Raw genomic sequence first — 26,343 nt, 5'->3', positions numbered from 1 at the left:
TTACCATGAAAATAAGTTCTAAAAAAAGAAAACAATAAAATATTATCAAGAAAAGTTCTAAAAATCCATAGATTCTTCAAATCTCAACTTTATCCATCTGAAACATGGTGTTTACTCATAATCAAGAACCCAGAATTTTCTTCTAAATTTCAGTGCTCGAAATCTTGAGAAATTGATTTCATCAACACAAAGGTCAGAATTTTCCTTTTCCAGACATTTGGAACTGTTTGAATTTCGAGAATGGATTCAGCTGATTGTCGATGAAGGGAAAATTTGTCGAGAATAATATTGGATAATACTCACCCTGCAATGACAATAAAAAAATCAAGTCTATTCCAAGTTTCGGAAAGATAAGCTCCCTTTGATCCTCTGATTCCCATGGCGGTCATTTTGATGACCATCTCAGCAGCAAAGAAAAGGAAAATCATATCATCAAAAACTTGAAGTGCTCTACATTGTGACCGGTGGCAAACTTCATCCACACAGGGTTCATACATCCCAAGAGTGATACAATTTAAAAGAATGGCCATCATGCTGATACGCTCGAACCATGTGTTTATCATGAAATAAAGAAAAGAATTTTTTGTTTGTTCGAAAATTTTGAGTTAAGAAATTTTATGAGAATTGGTTATTGGTAATTTTCATTAGAACATGATTTTTGATTAATATAACGAAAGATACAATAATGATAATGGACCATGATAATCTGATAACATTTCCGCATCTTCCCCTGTGTTTCAATAAATATTATACTTTCACCTTTCAGTTGAATGTTATTTTTTCTTGGTCATCATCATGATCAACAACTGATGATGATGATCATCATCATCATGATGAGTATCTTTTGTTTATGTTTCTCCATTGGATTGACCATAAAGATAATGTTGCTCCCACTCCAGGGGTTGTTCATCATTATCTTCATTGTATTTAGTACATTATCAAGGTAATGACAATGGTGATGATGATGATGATGATAACAACTTAACACAACAAGTAGCATCACAATAAGTGAATACACTGAATGTAACCATTAGTTGAATGAAAATAATGATGAAAGAAAAGTAAATTAATAAAGTCTACCAATTTTATGGACCAGTTAATTTTGATTCTGACGTTATGATTAGTTATAACAATGAATGGGAAATCAGTGTTAGGAGATAATGATAGAGAGTAACAATTTAAGAGATTATCATGTAAATTTGATTAATCAAGTTTTTAAATTGCGATGAAAAATTATAAGAATAACAAAAAAAAAATGATAGATTGAAATTTATGCTTTTGGAAAATTATTATCAACAAAAATGAATTGTAATCATGTTATCGTTCATGAGTTTTTCTCTTCACCTTTCATGATGATGATAATTTCCATAGTTATCATCATTTACCATCAGAATCAAGTGATGAGAATCGTTGTTGACTTTGAGATGATGAAGTTTTCATCTTCTTTTTCATTAGTAGCTTGTTGTTGATGATTAAAAAAGAGAGAGAACTTGAAAATGACAGAGAATCTTGATCATCTTTTCTTATCCTCTTGACAATTAATGAAGATAAGAAAAGATGAGGATGAAAATGAAGATGAGAAGAAAAGAATTACAATCATATTGTATAACCTGTGTTCACCTTTCAGGGAGGGAAAAGGGTTGAATTTGCTTTATATCCTCTTCCTGTCAATGTGGGAGTTGTTAAAGGGTGAAAAGCGCTCGGATGAAAGTTCTGAAAGAGGAGAAAAAGAAAATAATTCATAGAATCATGTAACATTATGGATGCTGACAGGTAGCGAGAGATAATGGTGAAGAGCTAAGATGCTAAAAGATGAGGGAAAATAACGGAAACCAGGTAGGAAGATGAAAATGTTTACCTTACTAATATATTGAGTAACTGACAGGTTAGACTTTTTCTCCCCCTGGTTTCATGTAACCAGAAAAAAAGATGAATATGAACAGAGAAAAAAAATATTCTTACTCTGTTTCAATCTATTCAGAATTCGAGGTGAACAAATTACTGAGCATTTGAATGCAAAATGATGAGGAAAATGTTGATGATGATGAATGAATCGTGAAAATATTGTAATGAATGAGGAATGAAATGGAAATTGTTGAAATTGGAAAAATAAAAGAAGCGAAAAATTGAAATTCATGTAACACCTCAAGGAAATCATGATGATAAGCGTTTCCATCATTATCATCTTCATGGAAATTATTGTAATTGAAATGTTATTGTCTTTCAGATGAATATTTGAACATCATGAGGATGAAGAAAAAATTGAATTGGTAAACTTTTATGGGCTCACCGTTATTTTCATGGTGGTGAAAATTTCAACCGAAAATCAATAATATCATGAATTTTGAAATCTTTTATCAAACTGATATCAAGTTCATTTATCCAGATAATCAATAAAATGGAGCAATAATCAGTAGATTTTTGATTCAATTGAACTTGTTGATATTAAAATGATGATAAACAATCAGCTAATTGTTTGATGAAAAAGTATAATGATTGATTCAGAGGCAATATCATCATTTATTAATCATTTGGTTTAATCGTATCGGTCTCATGAAAAGTTCTGATCGATTATTTTGTGTAAGAAAATCAAACTTTTTTTATTCTCCGTGAATTTTGAATAATCTTGGTGATCTGAATCATTCCAAGAATAAACATCATCAACTATCAGGTAAAATCAGGGAGAAAGTAAATATCCATTGAATTGAATATGTCTCAACATAAATGTTAGAACTTTTTTCTCTTTTTCTCTTCTTTTCAAAAACGATTCAGATAAATACGAGGGAAGTGAATATAAGCATGATGATCAGATTCTCTTCTTCTTATGAATTTAAGATTGATTCTAGTTGATTTTTACTTAAACTCTCTTGAGTATTGACCTGAACTTTTTCATTCTCCTTCGACTTTTTCTTCTCATCTTTTTATATGGAGAAAACTTGACATGATAACTTTTTGGTATCAAGATCACGTAAACTATTCCCCTTATCATTTCATTTCTCAGGGTGATATTAATGTAACCCTGTTCAACTGAATTTCGATTTCGATTCGTATGGCAAAAAATAACTTTCAACTTTTCTAAACTTTTTCTCACTTTTTGCTTAATCTCATATATAAACATGTATGAACGAATCAGGTAACATTGATGACCATTCAATGGTCAGTTTAAGCACGGAATATGAATGCATGAGAGAGAGAGAGAGAGAGAGAGAGAGAGAGAGAGAGAGAGAGAGGATATCTGAATCATCATAGTTTTCTCGGAAAACTCAGGGAAATGTCACATTTAGAAGATGAGTAAATAGGTTGACATGATGATTTAGATTCTGAGTGTAGATGAGATTGAGATATGTTAATCTCCCTCCAAGTGAACTCCCATTTCCTTTGGCTCATCTTGATGATTGATTGTTAATCATCATTATCATCATTGAACTTTCACTTTAATCTGGTTTTCTCCTCGTAAACTTTTTCCTTATATTGTCTAACTAACCAACTAATGTAATTTCAAAATTTCATCTTGACAATTTGTTAATCAATTGATTGTCTTGCGTTGTTAATACTTGAAATTGTAAATCTTTAATGATGATAATGAAGTTTCTCATCGTCATCTTCCTCCCACTTCTTCATTGTTGATACTTTTATTATCTAATATAAGAAAGGAACATAATATTACAACCAAAAGATAACTATTACCTTTATTATCTTCATCATCCTCATCATCTTCTTCATCTTTTTTTATCTTTTTCCATACATATTGTTTATCATTTTTCTCTCCCTGATTCTCTCTCATGAAGATGAATCTTCATCTTTAATACAAACTCATTAAATGTCGAGAGAAAATTGAACAAGACTCATTTATCTTCATTGAACTTACAGTGTCTTTCTAATTACTATTAGATCGTCTCTTCAACCATGAATTAGAAGCTTCTTACCTTCATCATTCAACTCATCATCATCTTCGTCATCATCATTGTCTTCACCCACTTCTTATAATACAAACACAAAGAATTGAGGTTAAAATGAACAAAGAAAGTTTTCTCATAAAAGTTCAGTGATTCTCCATGAAATTATCTCTTTCAACTGAATTTTATTAGAAAACAATTATCATTCCTTAGTAATAATAATATTACTTTTCCTTATTATCTCTTCATCCATTATGATAATCGTATTGAAGTTACAATCGATTCGAGTGAGAAAAAAAGTAACAATAATAATAATTAAAAGTTCTAATCAATTTAACCTTAACAATATTCAATTAAATTACTGGTGACATGGAAAAAGTCAAACAATCAGCAATTTAAATCAATACAACAATTGATTATTAAATCAACTGATGAATTAGGAAAACACGAAAGTTGTTTCTAAGTTTCTTGATCAATGATTAAATTTAATTCAGTTTCTCAAAGTTAACAACAATCAAAAAAGGAAACAGGATAAAATTAGTTGAACAAATATGATTACAATTAATTGTAAGGTTGAATTATTTGAGATCAGATAATTAACTAACTACAATCAGTGAGTTTACCTTAGTTTAATTGAATGACCATGAATAGATTTGATAATTTGAATTAATGATGATCATAATTGTGATATAAATCAAATTAACAACAACAAAAACCTTAATCATGAAACGATGAATAATGATTAACATACCAAGTTAATTATTAATTGTTAAGATGATCTAATTAATTTTTGGTTTTATCTTATTCTTTGTGTTTATGATTAGTGAATTTTTTTAATTTTTCTGGTTCCTCGTTTACAATTAACTCCTAACCAAATTAATATATAATGAATAACAAACGAGCTCATGTGTAAATACATATAATACACTAACAAGAGTTTAAATCAATTCGATTATCAAGCTACAATTAACTAATCACGGGTTTTTAGGTTGAATAAATTGCTGGTTGATTGATTGACTTAATGAATAAATCTCATCATGATACAAACAACTCATCTTAAAATTATTAATCAATACAATTAAGAAACACTTTGCTTTGCATATTTGCAACAATTTGTAGTTAATTACAGATTTACTTCATGTTCCTATCCAACCTATTAATTAAAAAGTTAATTGTATTTCAAGTTTAATCGTTATTGACTACAATGTTTTCCCAAAATTGATTGATTGGTTATGATTAACAGCGATGTTTTCAAATGTCTTCCATCATGAATTCAGATGAGCTTCGACCTCAATAGCCTTTAGCCTAAGAGATTCACAGCAAATCTCTAACTAATTTGCTCTTAATAAGAACTGACAATAGAGACGAATGGGGATTTGACCTTAGAATCTGCGATCACCATATCAATTAGAATCTTAATTAGAAAGTTGTTAAAAACTAAACGTGTGCTCGTTATTGTTGATCATAATTGTTGAATCGATAATTTTATATTTGAATTGAACTGGAGTCTGAATGAAATGTTCATGATTCTTCATTTAGATTTACTGGTTGTGATAATATTAAGATGAAAAGTTTGGTTCTAGATTATTAAGAAAATTTTGTCAATATATTTCGCTGAGTTGGTGAGAGAAAACTCTGAAAATATTATCATGATTTGAGAGTGAGTTTCAATATATATTAACAATTTACATGAAATAATTTCTTTATTAACATTTTCAATGTTGCTATTGGTTTTCACGAGGATTTCATTGAATTGAATTGAAATCGTGAATAAGTTATCGATCCAATATTGGAAAATGAAGAATAACTAAACAAGATGTTTCCATTCATTAACCATGAATATGAATATATCATGAAGAATCATGAGCTAACTGATAATAACAAAGTTCATTGGGAAAATTCAAATTGGCTCATCACAATTCAGTGTAAATCATGAATCAGATTAACTATTAATAGATAATCGGTTAAGAGTCAATAACCAGCATCAGCTGTTGATGAATGGGTAAAATATTACCCTGAGGCAAATTAGTTATACATATCATTGAAAATTTAACAGAATCTTATCATTTTAAAAAGTGTATTATAATCAAAAGAGATACAGATAAATAATCAATCAATAATGTTACTGATTGATCTTAATATGATAACAAATTGTTAACTATTAATTTAATTCAACAAGTGTTGACTATTTACTGTTAATTTCCAACTGATTAAATTGATTAACATCAAGTTGATTTATCGACAATTTTGTCTCTCTAATTTACTTGAAACTTGATTTTATCCAATCAACTCGATCCTCTAGTAGTTGATAATTGCTCACAATTATCATTAACTGGCATCAGAACAATAATGTCATCAAGGTAACGGTAAAATATGTTGATAGTTAAGAATAGGAAGATGAAAGAGAATAAGAAAATAAAAAAGTTCTAAGCATAGTTCGAGGAGAATGTTAAAAGAAACTTGGAAACCTAGAAACCGTTTGTAATCCTATTTAGAATATCATAATTCTGTTTAATATCAAGATGATAATCATCTCTCTCACTTATATACTTTTTTTTTCTCTCTGGTGATTTATGGGAAGATAATTTTTCTCTTCATCAGTGATAAAGCTTATCATCTATTCAGAATGATAGAACTGGGAGTTTCCATGTTAAGGTTAAAGTTCATTTCAAGTCTTAAAAGTTTTCCAGTGAACAAATAAAATGTCAGAACTTTATTTCTTCTGGAGTTCTGAATGAAAATTTTGTTTCTATTTCAAATTAATGAAAGGAAAACTAATTGTTACTATTATTATATTATTATCTAATCACTTTGTTGTGTTTATTTTAAGATTTTGACATTTTATCCATTGGAATGAGAAAAATTCTGAACCGATAAAAGGTGAAAGTATGGAATGAATTTTCCAATGATCCATACAATCAATTCATGGAATTTGTGAGTTTTAAACTTTCCCCTGAAATCTTTGAACAATGGATAATGAAAGAGTCGTAACTTTCATAATCAACATTTAAACTGTTCACCCTCAAGGTTACTTGAACTTTCCCCATGAAAAATTCAGACTCAGACATGAATACTCATATAAATGGTTACATTGAATTTGTTAACTTGATGAGTTGATATTTTTTACTTTTTTCAAACTTTTTTTTCAACCTCAAGGCGATTTCATGGTAAAAAGCATAACAACTAAATCTCATGAATCGATTTCATTTGCATCATAGTGATAAATAAATTGAGGGGGAAAAAATAATTAATCAATTGTTGAAATTTAATCATAAACAATTAATCAAATCACTAACCTTTAACAATTACACTGATCGTGCAAACAATTGGTTTGACAATTTGACAAAAACAACCAAAATTAATGGTTAACTTTTTTTTCACTTTGACAATTGTATTCATCTAATTGTTAACGGTTATGATTAAGTGTAAACAATTTACAATTGTTTGAATTAAATAAATGATTAAATTAAAGTTCAATTGAAACTATTTTTCTTGTTTGATGGTTTCACTATTTAACTTTTCTTGATTGTGTCAGTGATATGTCAGAGCTTAATTGTTGATTAGCATTTACCAGATTTGATTGTTTTTGAAAATGATATTGATTAAAATGCTACAACAATCAACTGCTAACAATCAACCATCAACTGATTAAAGGCTGATTTTTTGTTAAATATTTAGATTTGATTTAATTCATTAATCTTGATCAACTTTGATTAACAATCAGTGCGATGATTGATTAAATTCATCAATGATATTTGATAAGCTGATTGTCATCAAATTGATACCTTGATGGTGATTAAGTTTAAGATACTCAATTGATTAATTACTGATTGTTAGGTTATTGTTACTTTTTTAATTGTATGATAAAAACTCGGAGAATTTAACTCAATTAACTTAATCAGTTGGAAATGGAAACAAAAGATTCAACAAAGTCCATTGATTGTTACCAATGAGTAAATATCAGGTTGAGATGGGAAACATTGATTCTGACAATTAAATAGTAGGATTGGTAGGAAATTGAGGTGATCGTAATTACCTCTGGTTCAGGAACTTTTTTTCACCCACCCCACTCAGTTCACTCCACACTAATACACTTTCCTCTTCGTCCTCTAATGATCAGATGAAGATTAATAGTCTGAGAAACTTTAACTTTCTAAACCTTTCGGGTCAATCGAATTAATTTACAATTAAACAATTATCATCATGATAAAGGTTCGTGAGCCTCATCACCATCAATTCATTAAAATGTCATTTGGAATCGATAAATTCATGGTAAGCTCACCTTAGAGTTAAAAAAATTTTCTTCGAAGAAGAAAAAGTTTTTCTTAGAACTTTTGATTTTTCAAAAATTCTTTTTCTTTTACCAATTCGATTTTCAAATGATTAATGGCCTCAATTCTTAAATGGATCTTACCCCAATTCGGTGAAAGGTGAAAGTTTGAAACAGATGAAACGGAAGATGAGATTATCATGTTATCATTTGTGATTAGCTGAAAATTAGAAATTAATGATTAGTTGATTAATTTTGTGTCTATGAAAAGGATATGGATTGGAAATCATCGTCAAACAGATTCGGCGAACTGGTGAAGTTTGAGTTAGACATCGAAATGAAAGTTCGGTGTAATCTGGATAAGGCAGGTCAAGGTTAACTGGTGTGGTTCCGTTAACTGAGGAGGAAGAACCATCTCGATCGGAGAAACGACGGCGACTTGAGGAACGATGTGAAGCTTGAGATCGACGAAATGAAGATGGATGCGATGGAAAGTCAACAACTCGAGCAGCGACACTTGCCCGTCTATCGATGATGCCTCTTTCAGTAGATCGACTAAACCTCTGAATACTTACACCACCGATAGTTGCAGTTGGACCACCAGCACCACTGGAACCACTTCGAACCCTTGTAACGGCCCTTTTCAAGGAAGATGAGGGTAACTGTTGTTTCCTTGTGTTATTTTCGGTTGACGATGTTGTTGATTGTCGACGACTTTGTCTCTCACTTGATGAACTTTTCCGCCGCACGGATAATTTAGGATGTAATTGTTGATTTGATTGGTGATTTGATTCATTATCATAATTATTATTAAGTTGATTAGGGAAACTTTCAACTCCATTGGAGTCTAAAAAATTAACTAATGATTCTACTTGATCACCATTAGTACTCGAACCATCAGCCTCTTCATCAGCATATCGAAGCCAAGGCCAAAGTGAAAGAGATGTCGAACCAGGTAAAGTTGAACCAACAGTCGAAACTGGCGGCGAACAGTAACCGGACATGTCCACAATCATTGTCGTTCGTGGTGGTTCCGATCCTGGTGCTGCTGTTGATACCATCGACAATGGTGGTGGAGGTAAAGGTGACATCGTTTCTGGTGATGGTATTGTCGCTGGTAAAGGCGCTACTATACTGTTGACCCGACACTCGGATGTTTCGTCCTTCAAATCCATATCTCTCCATTCCTCTTCACTCCTAAATCGATAGAAAATTCAATATCACTTCCGGTTATAAGCCGGTAATTCTGTTCAATTCTGAATGAATCCGGAAGTAGCAAAAAAAACAATCAGGATAAACGGGAAAGAGATTGTGATATAAAAAAAAATTAGATTAATCCATTAATATCAAACTAATATGAAAAAAAATTACACCATGCAACCTAATCAACAGTGTTTGCTGGTTGATTAATTGTTAACCATTAACCTTCATTGTTATATCACCATTACCCACCACCATCATCATTATATTAACAATATAATAATCAATGAAACATTAACCGTTACAATGATAACATTTTGATTGTTGTAAACAATAAATTATATCGTTAATTTATCTAAATTATTGTGCATTGATTATCAAAATGTTGTTACAGTTTCTCATGAGAATCTAATCTAATTTTTTTTAATCCAATTAGAATCCATTATCTTATTTTAATTTATTTCTAGTGTTCTGTTTGTGTTACCTGGACATTGGCCATTGGTCAGTGTTAATGATAAACAATCTTGATCTTAGTCAAGATATTAAACAACAACAACAACAACATCAACTTATTAACTGACCGAAACTGACCATTGATCTCATTGACCTCTTGAGGATAATTAAGGTTCATCATTATCAACATATAAACAATTGTGAGCATCAGGAAACTGACCCCTACCTCATGAATGACCATGAAGATAAATAAACAATGAAAGTAATATGAAAGTAAACAATCAATACTTTTTTTTGTTAATTATCCCCCAAGGTAAACAAAATCAAAGTATTACAAGAAAACATAATCGGGTTAATTGTTAACTGATTAACATTGATCATCATTGAGATTTTGTCAAAGGAGAAAGATTAGTTTAATCTTTTGTGTAATTAAATGTCGAAACAATTAGAAAACAATTAACCATTTAGATTATGAGTATAAGTATAATTAAGGTGTGATTATTATTATTATCACAATCTATCTTATGATTAGTGGCTTATTATTAATTTAATTGCTTCTCAACATTGGATTAGATTATTGAAATTATTGTACATGGAAATTAATTTTATTTCCATCATGCAATTTTCCGATTCCCTGAATTTTCATGTTCATATTATTACCTTGAAATTTTCACCTCTAAGAATACATGGAAAGGGAGTGGGAAATATTTTCCACCCTCATTATCAACCACCAATGGAAATAATTGAAGCCAAAAATTTTACTCTCATCATGAAAATTGAACTTCCATGAAACTTGAATTACAATTGAACACGAATTGTCAGTTATCATCTTTATCATGATAATTATTTACATCAATTTTTTTTTCTTCTTCTTCTTCAGAACTTCATTATCATATGATATTCATCATGATGAAGATGATAACTAAACATGGAAAGAGGGAGGGAAAAGTGAGAGAGTTAAATCTCAATTCAAACTGAATAATAATATATACAATTTCATTCAATTGTGAATACGATTCTTGTTATTATTTACTGTTGATTCATTGATCATGAAAATGATGATGAACAATGATAATAGTGAAAAAGCAACAATTTCATTTTCATTTTATGTATTGAATAGCATCCAGTCAATTACAATATGGAATCGTAACTGGAAAAAGCGCCTCGGGCGGTTGAAAATGTTTCTCATGCAATGAGTATCTCGATCTTATCATTATTATTATGATTTCATGGGGAAACTGGAAATTTACATCAAGTTGTTTCTTTCCTTTTATTGTTATTCTTTCAATTGCAACATTGATTGTTCAAGATGAGAAGGGGAAAAGGAAATGACAAAAGTAAAAATCTAAAATCGAAATTGAGAAAAAAAAATGAGAAAAGTTTTTCTCTTCTTCTTAAACTTTTTTTCTCTTCGTTCTCATGAAATTATCGTTCTAAAAAACGAGACCAACTACAAAGGTGAATATGATAAATTACCTTTTCCCTCGAATAAAAAATAATAATAATATTGAAGTTTTGTTTCGAACTTTTTTTTTCTCTTTCTGCAGAACCTTTAACCTTAGTAGTGATATTATGCCACCTCTGGCACACAAATTTACTCTTTCTTTTTCTCTTACTCTCTCATCATCATTTACCGAGTTATAAATGGCGGGAAAAACAAATATTAAATGATTAAATTAAACTTTATTCAATTGTTATTGTTTCATCATATAACTCATATACAAAATGAAGTCTTTCGATTACAAGTAGTGAACATTCTTCATCATGTCTATCATGGTAACCACAACTTTCTCCATCAATAGAAATATCATTATAACCAACACCTTTTCCAGAGAGATCATATGTTGGAATATCCAGAGCTGTAGCATCTTAGCCGATCTTCCATCTAAACAAGCGATAACGGATTGTCCTTCTTTCTTTAAACAAGTCCAAAAACGGTAAACAAAATTGAAAATTGTATGTTCCTCATCGGTAGAGAGATGTATCTGATGGAGATAACAAAGTTCACTCCAGTTAAATCGATCCTCACCAAAGATGAAACGATAAATAAGCGAGTTCACTTTAGCCTGAGCATGGAAAATCTGGTCACCAGCTCCCATAGCAATCTCGATTGAATCATTTCCAACTTTGAAAGATGAAAGTAAGCACAAATTGAATCAAAACATTTCAAGTTGTTTGTTGATGATGTCGATACTGAATGAATAAAACTTTGATTCTTCCTCGCTTTTATACTTCTCATCAAGAGTTACCACACCTCTAGAACTAATGAAACATCATAACTAATCATCTTAGATTCGTTTCGTTATTGAGAAAAGTAATCATCTTAGATTCGTTTCGTTATTGAGAAAAGTAATCATCTTAGATTCGTTTCGTTATTGAGAAAAGTAATCATCTTAGATTCGTTTCGTTATTGAGAAAAGTAATCATCTTAGATTCGTTTCGTTATTGAGAAAAGTAATCATCTTAGATTCGTTTCGTTATTGAGAAAAGTAATCATCTTAGATTCGTTTCGTTATTGAGAAAAGTAATCATCTTAGATTCGTTTCGTTATTGAGAAAAGTAATCATCTTAGATTCGTTTCGTTATTGAGAAAAGTAATCATCTTAGATTCGTTTCGTTATTGAGAAGATCAATTCATTTTTATTAACTTTGTGTTAATATCCATATCATGTTGTATTATATAAAAGACAATCTTTGAACATCATCATTCATTCGTCAAAAATGGTTTCATTCAAGTGTTTAGAGTGTAAACGTACTTATAAGATTGAGAAAAACTTTCGTAAACATATTGAACAGTGTCAATCTACTGAAACATATGGTTTAGTAGATTTTCCTCCCTATAAAATTATGAAAAGTGCTTTTCGACAGTTTCTTTTAATTTATTTCGTGAACAATTTAATCTACAAAGATACAAATCAAATGTTTATTGATCAACGAACCAACATGGAAGATTTGCTTTTTTATGTGTTTGAATATCTCGGTGTTTTTAAATATCAAGTTTGCGTTAATGGACTTTGACCAAACCAGACGGTGAAAAAACTATACAGCCTTATTTTACATCATCGATGAAAACAGTGACATTAAGAGATAATATAGCCATAACACTGGATGAATGTAAGGATGAGGTGAATAATCGAGTCGATACATTTACTCATCTTGGTAGTGGTTGGTCAATCAATAAGATATCATCAATAGAAATACGTATTGCGAAGTTTATTCCTCAAAGTGGTGGCTGTTGTGAATCAGAATTGCCAGATTGGATACAGAATAAAAAGGCGATCATCTCAATTGACTGCGAAGAAAATTGTTTCATGTGGTCAGTCCTAGCAGCATTATATCAACACAAAGATAACCCACGAAGAACATCACATTATAAAGAACACATTTACAAACATAATTTCAATGGATTCAAAGGATTTGTTGACATAATTGATATTCCAAAGTTTGAGCGGTTAAATGAAATCTCGATCAATATATATTCATTAGATATTGATGATACAAATATAATACCTTTACAGTTAAGTAAATACAAATTTGATATTGAAATCAAATTGTTTCACTACAATGGTCATTACTATCTCATCAAAAACTTCAACCGTCTCTTGAACCAACAAGGATCAGGATTATATCATTGTTTTAGATGTTTGGTTGGATTTACAATTTTTCGGCTTGAGAAACATTTGGAAACATGTAATTCAGATCAACATGTTATTATCCCACATGAATCAAGTAAAATTGGTTTCATAAAATGAAAGCATTACAACCATATCCGTTCATTGTGTATGCTGATTTTGAGACACTGATCCAACCAATTAATATCGAATCTACTAAAAACACATTCGAATACCAAAGTCATATTGCTTCTAGTTATGGACTTATCGTTGTTGATTGGAAACAAGATATTATTCATTCTTCATTTTATCGTGGACATAACGCAAGTAGTAAGTTCATAGACGAGCTTATTTCATTAAAACCATTAATTTACCAATGTTTCAAAGAGAACAAAAAACCTCTTTCAATAACCAGAGAACAACACATGAAAGTTCTGAGTACAGCAAAATATTGTTGGATATGTGAATTTCCTTTCAAAGACAATGATAAACGTGTTTGTGATCACCATCATCTGACAGGTGAGATAAGAGGTGCTGCTCACCAAGGCTGTAATCTTGAACTTTTTTGGAATTTCAAAATCCCTGTTGTTTTTCACAATTTGAAAAATTTCGATAGTCATTTGATTATCCAAGCAATAAATAACACATACTAACAATATCGATGTCATTCCTCATACTATGGAAAATATTCAGCTATATTTATGAGACCATTCATTTTCATCGACTCATATGCCTTTCTTGCTTCTAGTCTTGATACATTAGCGTCAAATCTGGACGATGGTATCAAGAGAACATATCTCAAGAAGATTTTTCCTATTTATAAAATCGACAATTTACTGAGAAAAGGAGCTTTGCCTTATGAATATATAGATGATTGGTCTAAATTTGAAGATAAATCTTTACCTCCAATTGAAAATTTTATTCATCATTAACAAACAAATCAATTGATCAACAACTTTATGGTCGATTACAATCAATATGGGATGAGTTCAAGTGTCGAAACTTAGGAGAGTTTCAAGACATTTATCTAAGAGTTGACGTCACACTCTTAGCAGCTGTATTTGAAACGTTTCGAAAAAACTGCATTCAAGAGTTCGAACTCGATCCAGCTCATTTTGTATCAATCCCAGGACTATCATGGAATGCAGCTCTAAGAAAAACTAGAGCCAGACTGGACTTATTGACTGATATTGATATGATAACGATGATTGAAAAAGGTATTCGTGGTGGAATATCATGCGCAATCTCTCACCACGCAAAGGCAAATAATCCAGATACACCTAACTATAATCCTTTGATGGAACGATCATATATCACCTATCTCGATGTGAACAACTTATACGGATGGGCTTTGAAACAAAAGTTACCGACTCATAACTTCAAATGGGTTGAAAATTATCAATTTGCTGAGATTATTGATAAAATAATTTCAGGATCAGAAAATAAAGGATACATCCTTGAAGTTGATTTGATTTACCCACAACATCTTCACGATGATCATGATGATTATCCTCTTGCACCTGAGAAGATAAAGATAAATGAAAACCAATTGAGTCCATATCAACATAAACAGATAAATCTTCTAAGAGATCAAGGACGTAAAAATGTAACTAGTGAGAAATTAGTGCCAAATTTAATGGATAAGTATAACTATATCATCTATTATAAAAATCTAAAATATTATTTGGAAAAAGGACTCCAATTAAAACATGTTCATCGTATAATTGAATTCACTGAGACAGCTTGGTTGGAACCATATATAATGATGTGTACTCAAAAACGTCAACAAGCAAAGAACACATTTGAAAAAGATTTATACAAGCTGATGGTTAACTCTCTGTATGGAAAAAGTATTGAAGATAAACGTAAACATCAAAAAGTAAAAATTGTCCTCAATCGTAAAATAGCAAAAAAATATTCAAAAAACCCACTATTTGATCAGTTTATGATCTTGGATGATGATAAAGCGATTTTCAAACTTAAAAAAGATATTGTTGTGTTGGACAAACCAATTCATCTCGGTTTCACCGTTTTAGAATATGCAAAGCTATTGATGTATCAACTACACTATGATACGTTTAAATCACATTATGGATCTAATATCAAGCTTATTTACACTGACACTGACTCATTTATATACCACATAAAAACAGAAAACTTTTACAATGATCTTGATCATTTCAAAAATATAATGGACTTTTGTGACTACCCAAAAGATCATCCTCTCCAGTCAAATCGTCACAAGAAAATGTTGGGATATCTTAAGGATGAAATGAACGGAAAACCAATTCATGAAGTTATTGCCATTAAACCAAAAATGTATATTATTATCAGTGATGAAGGAGAAAAGAAAACAGCAAAAGGAGTACAAAAAAATGTACTACAACAACAAATAATCAAAGAAGATTATTTAACATGTTTATATAATTTAGAAACATTCAAACATACAATGCACCGATTGCAAAGTAGAAATCATCAAATATATGGAATTGAATTACGTAAAGTGACATTATCACCATTGGACGATAAACGTTGGTCAATAAATGCAGTTGATACTTATGCATTTGGAAACCACAATATAATGGAAACTGATTAATTTTTTTTTTTTTTATCATTTTTATCATTTTTATTATCATTTTTTATTTTTTACATTTAAATAAATTTTTTCAATATTTTATCGTTATTACATTCGCTAAAAGTTTCAAAAAACTCATTATACCTGGGAGCAAACTTGAGAAAAACAATACAATAATAACCACACAAGGTTGATAAATCACCTTGAAGTTTTCTAATGCTATATTTCCAACCAAATTTGGAATTTCTATCCATGAAATTAATGATAGTATCGGGAGGATAACGACCATATGAGTCGAAATAAAAAGCCGGACCATGAACAGGAAAATAGATTGCAACCCAATGACTTCCAGGTTTCCAACTTTCATCTAAATTAACTATGAATGATCTCGGTTTAACTATCAATGTCACCGGTAAACGATCAATAGGACCAACACCACCAAAGTATAGATTTTTTTTCATGTATTTATGAATATCCCAAGTTGTTAAAGCCATTACCAATCGATTGATACGTTTCGATACTTATCAACTTCAATCAGATTATCAAATTGAGCAAAAACAATCATATGAACAGGACTTGTAGTTGCTGATTTGAACTTAACTTCAATCTTTATATTACCTCGTTTCAATAGACTCAATGTTCCTGTTTCTCCGCCAATTGTAACATCAGGTGATAAATCGAAAGCAAATAAACAATGTTTTTCTTTATATTCCTTGAACGAGATAACACACATCGGCACACCTTCATGTTGATTTAGATATCTATACAATCCGATAAACTCTTTCATGTACAGATTATTTTCAAAGTCAGGGTTGTAGTTATTTGTAGGAATTAAATTTCCATTAACCGAACAAGATATTGAATTGATGTCTTGACTTGAGAAAAAGAAAGGTCCATTAACACTTTTACCATTAACATAGTCATCACCAACAAATCCAATAATCATTCTCCTTGGTAGAATTCCATTAAAAATACTCTCGAAACTAACTGATGAATTAGCTTTCGGAATGATGAAACTTTTCATGTCATTGCGAGTAACGAAGTATTTAGCTGAACTCTTTTCGAGAGCCTCTTGAATACCAATACTAACATTCGAGAACAACTTAACACGCCTTATAGTCACAGATAAATCTTGTACGACAAGTTTATAATCAATTGCTGGATCAGTTGCTGACGGTGGGGTCTTGAGAAGACCAAAATCAACATTAGCTCTATTCAATTTAATAAGAATAGGAACACCATTCAATAAAAGATTATCTTGAGTACACATTGGAACATGTAACCGGAAATACAGGTCAAATGGCTTTTTAATTCGCAATTTCCTATTTTCTGCCGTATCCCAACCAGCACCAACATCAATTTTATTGGGTACACCAAATAACAAATCTTCCAAATATGCTTGATAAGGGTAAAGATTATTTGATTGACCTATGTTGACTGCACCTAGATAAAAATCAATTTGTTCAAATAGAGCAGAAGCGAAACCATCACAAATATTAACCTTGGTGATATCTACTTCTGCATCAGTACTTGTTTTTAAACTAAGCTTAACATAAACCATTGTCTCTGACAAGTCAGTAAAATCGTCAGAAGCTGGGATTGAAATATCAATATTTTTAGCGTTATCCAAAGTCGCAGATGGTCTGTATTCAACTTCATAATAAGATTCAATAGCTGTTTGAGTTGGTGGTATATGGAACAACTCTAATTCACTTTTTGTTGCAGGAACTGATGAGTGATGTAAATAATCCATTATGAAAAAATATCTTTTCTTGTTCTTTTCTTCTTTCTAACCCCTTTATATAGACCTTTACCGGACTGATCAATTTTTTCAGAAATTTTAGTAAGAGCCTCTTTTGCAGCTGTTTTGTAACCTTCTTTTGCTCGCTCTTTCAGTGCTTCTTTCGCGTTTCTTTTAGCTAAAATGTCTGACCCTACGGCAACTCAGTACTTAATAAATGTTTTCCTAAGAACTTTAGAACTGGAATACCAAATCTGGCGAATAATGATCCGATACCATAACCTCTTTGATATGGAAGCCCTCTAAAAACATTTATATCTCTCAGAGCTCCACCGGCTTGTGCAGAATAATAGCTTTTAAAATTACAATCACCAGGACAATATTTTTTTCTATTCATATTTTGAGTTACAAATTAGTTGAATGTCGCTTTATATAATCGTTTTCTAAAGTGTAATGTTACAAATGTTCGACCATTACTAAACTTTACTGGTGTTCCGGTTTCATCTGTTAAAAGTATCGATATATTTTTAACATCACCAAATCTAACTGGAAAGTAATAAGGCATTGAAAATGTATGTGACGAAATCATACCATCTTGTCCACCTCTCAAAGGAATTGCTCTTAGACAGTTTGACATTGAATCTCCTACATGATGCTCACGTACAATGTCAGAGTATACAAATAATAAGTTTGTATTAGTCGGATTTTGTCTTTCATATGTAGCTCTAATCGTTTCACTGAATTTGAGAATATCTTTTCCATAGGTAGTTTGATCGTATCCCAAACATCTCAAGAATGATGGATCATCAAAAACGGGTAAAAATTTAATTCTATTCAATCCTAACAATCCACTTTTCTCAATCATACCTGTGAATATTCTTGTTTGTCTTAACTGTCCATCTATAATGATTGGTCTATAGATTGGTTTATTGTCTTTTGGCATTTCCTGAATACGGTCTGTGGGATCAGCAAGATGAGCTGCTGGGAATGATTCAAATACAGAATTTAATCTTGTTATGATATCACTGGTCTCTTCGTTCAATTTGTATTTAAATGGAAATTGTTTTGTTTTAACTAAACCTCCAAAGTCTCTTATAAGTGAAATATTTACAGTTTTTTCATGATCATTTTCCATTGTTGTTGGATGGAATATCTCAATCAGTGCAACCTCCCACTCTCCATCAAGTTTTATTGGAGTATGAAGATCATTTGTGAATGATGATAATGTATTTGATGGGTAAGAATTTAAACTAGCGTTTGAAACTAAATCAATCTGAATTTCATTTACTGGATCCATTTATAAGTATTTTTCTTCAAAAGTCTTTATATTGTCTTTTTTGGCCTTCCTCGTTTCTTTTTCATAATAGGCCTACCTCGTTTTTTCATTGCTTTTTGTAGCTCATCAGGATAAAAGATTGATGTTAACTGTTCACCGTTTAAGTCTTCTAATTTATAAATAAATGTTTGAGGAGTTTTCTTTCGTTTTATAATCTTGAAAATTTCTGTTGTCCAGTTCTTTGTTGAACCTTTTTCAAATATATTTTTCTTCTTGGCGATTCTTACATAATTTGCATCTTTCAACCTATCGTAAACATTTGGTAAATGTCTTTCTTTTTGATTGAGACTGATTTGAGCTTCATTGTTTGAATTTACGTTGATTGGTGCTTCTTTGATTGATCTGTGATAGTTCTGATTATATCCATTCACTATATCTTGTAAAGCGTCGATATAATTTGTCGTTGAATTGAAGTGCATATATCTATAGATTCTTTCACGAAGAGTACGATTGAAACGCTCAACTATCGCACATTTCACAGCATCATCTGTTGTTGTAAAGAAGTTTATGTTATTTTCTTTCATGAGACTTTTAAATGTTGAATTAACAAACTCTTTTCCTTGGTCAGTTTGTAATTTTTCTGGCTTATCATTCTCTAGAATTAATTTCATTGCATTTGTTACTGATTGAGCTGATTTATCTTTCAAAGGTAATGCCCAAGCAAATCTGCTGAATATATCAATAACAACAAGTAGGTATTTAACATTATTATTGTATTTAGAAAACCAAGATACATCCATCAAATCAGCTTGCCATTGTTCATCAACTCTTTGAGTTAATGTTTTCAATCTAGGGAATTTTCTTATTGTTTTTTTGAAAAGTGTATATGATTCTTGAGTATTTAACCATTTTACAACTTGATTTAATGTTAAATCTGGATATTTTTCCTTCAGCACTCGATATAATTGATTAACTCCACCAAAACTACCAGCATTGTTAGGATTAGTATAAGTTGAATTTAGAACTTTTTTATCGAATTCCATCCTTTTCCTGATTGTAATGCTTTTTTTCTACTGTTATATAGAATTTCAGATGCTTCACCCAAGTCCAAAGTTCGGTTTATGTCGGCGATATCCTCTAAAACAGCTAAACCCTTAGGGTTAGTTATCACATCTTCTTCGCCGATTCTCTGTAATTCACGTGTAACTGTTTTGTATCCTGATGGACCTGGTCTATCAATAGGTGTTGATGTTGTTAAATAATCTAAGACTCTATTAACATTTGAACCAGGTATTGGTTTTTTATTTGAATTGATTACTCTTCCTCTCGGAGTTATTTTATGTAAAAGTTTTCAATTATTGGATGAGGTTTTGTAGGTAAAGGTGTAAGTGGAAAAGGTTTATCCCAGGAATATTCAGCTGACTCAAATTCGTCATAAGTTTCTTGGGAAGGTTGATTGATTTGTGTAGTTGGTTGAATATTTGTTTGTCCGCTGTCCAAATGTCGGTTTATTTGATTTTCAATCATCTGAGGAGGGTATGGTTTATCCAGAATGTATGATATTTTATCTCTCGTTGCTGATTGAAGTTTCAAGTACTCATCCTCTGGAATTAGAACCATTTTGTGTAAGTTCATATTTTATTAGCAATTAAAGAACCTAAGAGACTGATTGCTGGAATTAAGAGGGCAGGTAACGCACCACCAACTTGATTTACTACTTTCCTTCGTTCAGGTAGACTTACTTTTGTTGTTGCTAATTTTCTTAGCGCTGTTTTATATTTTATCAATTTTTCTTTTCAGTTGTTGATATTGGGATATTCCGTTCAAAATGTTTTAATAATTTCACTGATTGCGTAAATAATACAACTTTGACAATTTAATATTATTTTTCTTTGTTTAACTCGATCTTTAATTTCAATAAGTTTAATGAGTTCTGTAAACATTTGATTACACCTTCGATTGTCATGATACATTATTTTAATTTGAATAATAAATCATTATGTTTCTTTATATTAATGATCCGTCCCCAATAATTAAATTTTGAATCCGAGTTTGTCAATATTATCCATAACGAAAGTTCCATTGTTAAACCACCACCTATAAATTGGCTGTGGGGTTAACTCGTGATTAAATTCACTAAATAGATGAACAAGATTAATCATGTATTCACCTGCACAAATAAAATCAATAATTTCTTTATTCATTATCAATTTTGATCATCAATTTCCAAATGAATTTTTTTATCAGCATCAATCACTATAACCACTGATTTTCCACTGGGTGTTGTGAATAATGAAAGTGGTCCATTCTTTTTGAATTGAATACAGTAATCTCGTAAAGCAAGAAAATCAATTGGAGATAAATTTAATCTACCACTTGGTCGTGGGACTTTTGTAGATAAGAATAACTCAATCTTCATAAACCATCGATCCAAATTAATTGTTGTTGAAGCATTAACTGATATGGTGAATTCATCATTCAACATTGTTGAAAATTTCTCAACAAAGATATCAACTGTCTCGAGATTATCTGGTGCAGAAGCTTGATCAGTCCAAACAATAATATTTTCTTGATGAACACCAGCAAAAGGATGATTACATTTTCGTAAAGCTTTAGTAAAATTCTCTTCGAACTCTTTACTTTTGATAATGGAAATTAAATCAGGTGAGAAACTGAATTTAATGTTTTTGTAAGAAAACCTTAATGAACCATTAGGTTTATATTCGTGTTCAATATTTTCTTGAAATTTAGATTGTTTTCCATCAGAGAGATAAGCTTGGACTTGTTTGAAAATCTTTAGAGGGAGTTTCATTGAAGTCAATGGACCATAAGCTTGAGTTTCTCCTGCCATCAAAGTTTTTATTTCAACCATGAATTGCCATTTTTGCCCAGCTGAGATCTTGGCAAATAACACTAATGTATATTCAATATCATTAATTAATTTCGAATAACTTGATAGATAAACGTTCATTTTGTTTTTGAATATTTACTAGCAAAGGTCTTTATATAATGTATACTTGAATTGGGGGTTTCCAAATATTTGATAATAGTCTTAACTGATCCGGCGTATCAGCCTTCAGATCTATAAATAGATAAGAAAAAGGTTTTTGGGTCGCATTTTCGAATATCTGTGTCAATGCTTTTACTTTGTTAGGGTACATTTGCCTCGCAATATTACTAATAATTGATTTATCACGTGGATTTTTAAATAGGACGAGATAATGAGAGTTTAATGTGATGTTACGCATTTCATTACCTTTAACGAAAAAGTTTTGAACTAATAATATTACTGAAATATTTCGATGATGAGAGCCTTTCGTAAATAATTCGCTAATTACCTGACTTTTAGATGATTCATGCATGAGATCGTCAATAATTATCCATATCGGATCATTTTCAGGGTTAATATTGTTTATAAGGTCATTTGATAAACCTTTTATGAAAGTTACACCAACAAAACTTGCAAATGAAGGTTGGTATTCACCGTATAAATAATAAATGTGTTTAGGTGAGGGGTGTGAAGCGAAAAGTGCTTCTTTAATCAATTTTTGTACCCAAAAAGTTTTTCCAGAACCAGTTGGACCACTTATCGTCATGGTAAATGGATGTTTCAAGTAAAAAGTGTACATATTTGCTCACTCGACTCCCTTTTTTCTTTATATAAAAAGGGTTTGGATTCTGAGAATTTCGTCAGTGCTCATCATGAGTAGTTCAGATTGGAAAACTTTTACTATCGTTGATGATATAGTTGCTTTTAGTTTGTGCTTCAATCAAAGTGTTAAACGTATTGATATAAGATTGAAAAGACAAGGGAAATTCACGAAATACGGTGTTTCTCTCACTCCTTCTGAAGTTGATCATTGTGTTAAGTTTATCACTGGTAAAGAACAACCCCGAATTTTATCATCTATCAATTGAAAAGCTGCTGGAGCGAACTTTTGGTTGAAGAAAGGACACAAGTCCTGACAACTTCATCGTTTTGGAAAAGGTTTCTCCTTTTATTCTGCTGCAAAATATCTCTGTGGAGATTTAAAAGAGAAGGATCAACTGTTTGATTTGTTTATTGTGTCCAAAAGTACTGATAAAAACGATTTATTGGAAAAAAAGTGGGCTATATCTACTAATCCAAAAGATTGTGAAAATATATTGGAAATCTTGGGTATTCAAGATAATTCGGGTATTCGTCCTATCGATTTTGAAGCTCTCAACAAATTTGCTGACGAAAAACCTGAAGTTTTTACGTCTATGGTAAACTTGTTCTACGTAAACCGATAGATTATATAAAGCTGATCATTATCCAAATATATAATCATGGATATATTTTGTGCATACTTTGATGTTCAGGGATTTTATATTAATGGTCTCTTTCATCCTGCAGAGGTATGTATGATAACCAAAAAAGATATTTATCATGTAAAAGTTAAAAAATCTTGTAATTGTAACCCTACTAAACAAGAACAAAAAAATATAACTTATTTAACCAAGTATCATCATGGATTGGAAATTACGGAGGAAGGAATTCACTTCAAAAGACTTAGATGGGATCTTAAAAAGATCTACAATCGAGTATTGGCTGAACCATCGATTTATATTGCTTGTAAATCAAAAGAAGCTGCCGACTTGTTGGACTTTTATTCATTACCCAATCTGAATTTAAATGATTTCAATGTAAATCATGTTGATATTGACACTGGACGTCGTCCTTGTCGATTCCATGATCAATCTAAACAATTTAAATGTTCATATAACATTGTTAAAGATTTAAAAAGACATGTTAGAAATATGTGTTAAACTCTGATTATAATCTTAATAATAAACGTTTTTTTAATATAAAACATTAAATGTATTACATACAATTATTCATATTTGATCAATATACAATAGATTATAACTGAAACTTGGATAGATTTAGTGAAAGTAATGTATTGCTATCTCGGTACAGTGCGCATTTATGGTTTTACAGGAATTCTGCTTAACCTATAGATTTTGTGCAGCTTTTAATATATGCATTTAACATAACTTTTAAAGAGCTTTCGATTGATATATTGCACGACAAGATCGGTTGAATAGTTTCTGAGATACAGAAAGTTCGTAAATTCGAAATTTTCGAAGTCATTTTTCTCATAGAAGGAGACATTTTTCGAAAAAAATTTCCATTGACCTACTCGTCTTGAGCGAAGCTCAAGAGAAGTAGGTGAATTGTTAAGAAAATTTCGAACTTTCGAAAAAGCACCACATGTAATTTTTAACATTGAGTGTATGGGATACGTTTAATCACCGTTGACACGTCTTCTCAAGGTATTAATAAACTCGTAATAGAAATTTTCGAGGGTTGACATTGACTTTGAACCAACAATATTGAATTTTCGAGATGAGAAGAAAATCGCCACTTGTTTACCCACTCGAAACATTATTCCAGGAAAAAGTTCAGGTTCCCATGTGAACTCAGGATATTGAATTATTTTATTGAGATTAATTGGAAAATCTATTGTTCCTGAAGCAACAATATTGACTATTTTTGATTTAACAATTGAGTAATTAGGTAACACATTAATTAATACATTAGTTGCTTCATCTAATGATTTCGCGCCTACGACATTGACTTTATTAGAACGATAGATTAGGACTTTAACTTTTCCACAGTTTAATATATTACCACTAAAATAATAAGGATCATAATTAGGAAAATCGTTTGGTTCCAACCTTGAGTTAACTTCGAAACAAATAGTCATATTAACTATTCGATACATCTTTAATTGATTAATTAATTAATCAATCTTATATAGCAATGCAGATGATTAAGACATTGATGATTATATTCGTCATTGACCAAATTAACAAATTAATTAAGAAATTGTCGAAAATGGACTTAATAATCAATCATCAATTGACAATTGGTCAGTTGTCAGTTATTCGTATTTAATTAAAGTTAAAAAAGTTTTAATCAACTTTAGAAAGTTTAATTATGCCTAAGTGGTTAAAACGATCTGCTAAAAAACAACGACTATTGAAAAAATCGTATGAAATCACTGCAAAAGAACAACAACTATTTGAAAAATATAAATGTAAAGAGCTTAGTGTTGTTTTAACCCCCTTGGAATATATTCCACCATTAAAACGGATTAATGTGACCGAAGGAGTTGTGAAAAATCCATTTTTCATCGGTGAACAATCATCAAAGGAGATTCAAAAGATCATCGAGGAATTGAATGTGCTTCAATCCGAAGAAATACGTGAATATAATGATGATTTTGTGTTTACTTGATGAATGTTCGGTCACCGTTGAGGAAATTTTCCCCATTGATGATGGATTCATTGATTTTGTTTTAAAAAATGATCTAAAACCAGTACATGATTTCAATGAAATCATGACTGATGATTTGTTCAAATTATAAATAAAATATTTGGAAAATTTGATCATTTTAAGATATACATTTTTATTTTCGTTTCGGAAAATCAAGTTGAAAAAGTAAGAGAAAAAGAAAGAGTAAATTTGTGTGCCAGAGGTGGCATAATATCACTACTACCTTATTCCGTACACCCACAATTCCACCAAGTTGTCAGAAAATATCATGAGAATTTCAGAATTTGAGGTTATATTGTTTTGTTTCCATTCTAAACTGGAAGACAATTTCTTTCAGTGTCAGTATAAGATTCATTTATCATTCAGATTTCCATTCCTGTAATAATAATATCATCATCATCTTCATCATGATAATGAGAAAGTTATTCTGACAGAGAAAAGATTTGGCTTGTTATTTCATCTTTCTCTGTCTGATTGATTGTTTTTCGGCACAATTTTTACTCTTTTCCAGTTTCGACTGTTTCTGATTATCAACATGATCCTAAACTCTGTCAACATCATGTAAACATCATTAATTCAATTCTGATTCACTATCATCATGTTATCGTTGTTGTAGCAACAGCAGGACAATAACAAATCATATCAAGAAAAACCTCCAACACTCCCAGTCAACTGACCAGACTAGATGATGATATTTTCCAATCATCCACTAATGGAAACATAATCATCTGATCATCAGATTGTTTCATCATTTGAATTAAATTCATCCTGAAACATAATTGGAAGGATTGATTTTCGGTAGAAAGAAAATCTATCATGGAAAAGAAATTTTCTTTCTCTATTGATGTCAGAGGTTTCATGGAGAAAATTCCAAAAGTTCAGTTCGAAAAGTTGAGAATCTTAAAAATCATTGAGAGAAAAAAAAGAGAAAAATACTATTTATACTTGGAAGTTTTTTTTATTTCTTTTCTTCAGAATTTCCGATAAAAGTTCTTAACATAAACATGAGAATCAAAC

The 26,343-nt window shown here is 30.7% G+C and overlaps 3 protein-coding genes across 7 annotated transcripts in view; all 3 read right to left on the bottom strand.

The window, feature by feature from the left end:
• LOC128386979 (voltage-dependent T-type calcium channel subunit alpha-1G-like) overlaps nucleotides 1-724 on the bottom strand; it is a 37,610-nt gene extending 36,886 nt beyond the window's left edge. For 2 of the 4 annotated variants that reach the window (XM_053346109.1, XM_053346110.1), the window contains exon 1: nucleotides 304-721. In XM_053346109.1, the coding sequence (XP_053202084.1) occupies nucleotides 304-563 (260 nt within the window). In that variant the 5' untranslated portion in view covers nucleotides 564-721. Of the gene's footprint in view, nucleotides 1-303 lie in introns of all 4 variants that reach the window. The other 2 variants (XM_053346108.1, XM_053346111.1) reach the window with 2 other exon arrangements.
• Nucleotides 725-5,138: 4,414 nt separating this feature from the next.
• Nucleotides 5,139-26,343, bottom strand: part of LOC128386996 (uncharacterized) — a 36,580-nt gene continuing 15,375 nt past the window's right edge. For both annotated transcript variants that reach the window (XM_053346132.1, XM_053346133.1), the window contains one exon: nucleotides 5,139-9,422. In XM_053346132.1, coding sequence (XP_053202107.1) covers nucleotides 8,394-9,341 — 948 coding nt within the window. In that variant the 5' untranslated portion in view covers nucleotides 9,342-9,422 and the 3' untranslated portion in view covers nucleotides 5,139-8,393. The remainder of the gene's footprint in view (nucleotides 9,423-26,343) is intronic.
• LOC128387031 (TATA-box-binding protein-like 1) lies at nucleotides 24,293-24,772 on the bottom strand. Its single transcript, XM_053346166.1, has one exon. The coding sequence runs from the start codon at nucleotides 24,770-24,772 to the stop codon at nucleotides 24,293-24,295; it is 480 nt and encodes a 159-aa protein (XP_053202141.1).

Source organism: Panonychus citri, unplaced genomic scaffold (assembly GCF_014898815.1).
Source record: "Panonychus citri isolate SS breed McGregor unplaced genomic scaffold, ASM1489881v1 Contig00077, whole genome shotgun sequence".
Taxonomy (NCBI): domain Eukaryota; kingdom Metazoa; phylum Arthropoda; class Arachnida; order Trombidiformes; family Tetranychidae; genus Panonychus; species Panonychus citri.
The sequence above is the reverse complement of the archived record's forward strand: the minus strand, read 5'-3'. Positions and strand labels throughout refer to the sequence as shown.

Excerpts from the sequence above, each read along its gene's own strand:
- LOC128387031 (XM_053346166.1), bottom strand. The coding sequence starts at position 24,772 with ATGTATCGAATAGTTAATATGACTATTTGTTTCGAAGTTAACTCAAGG.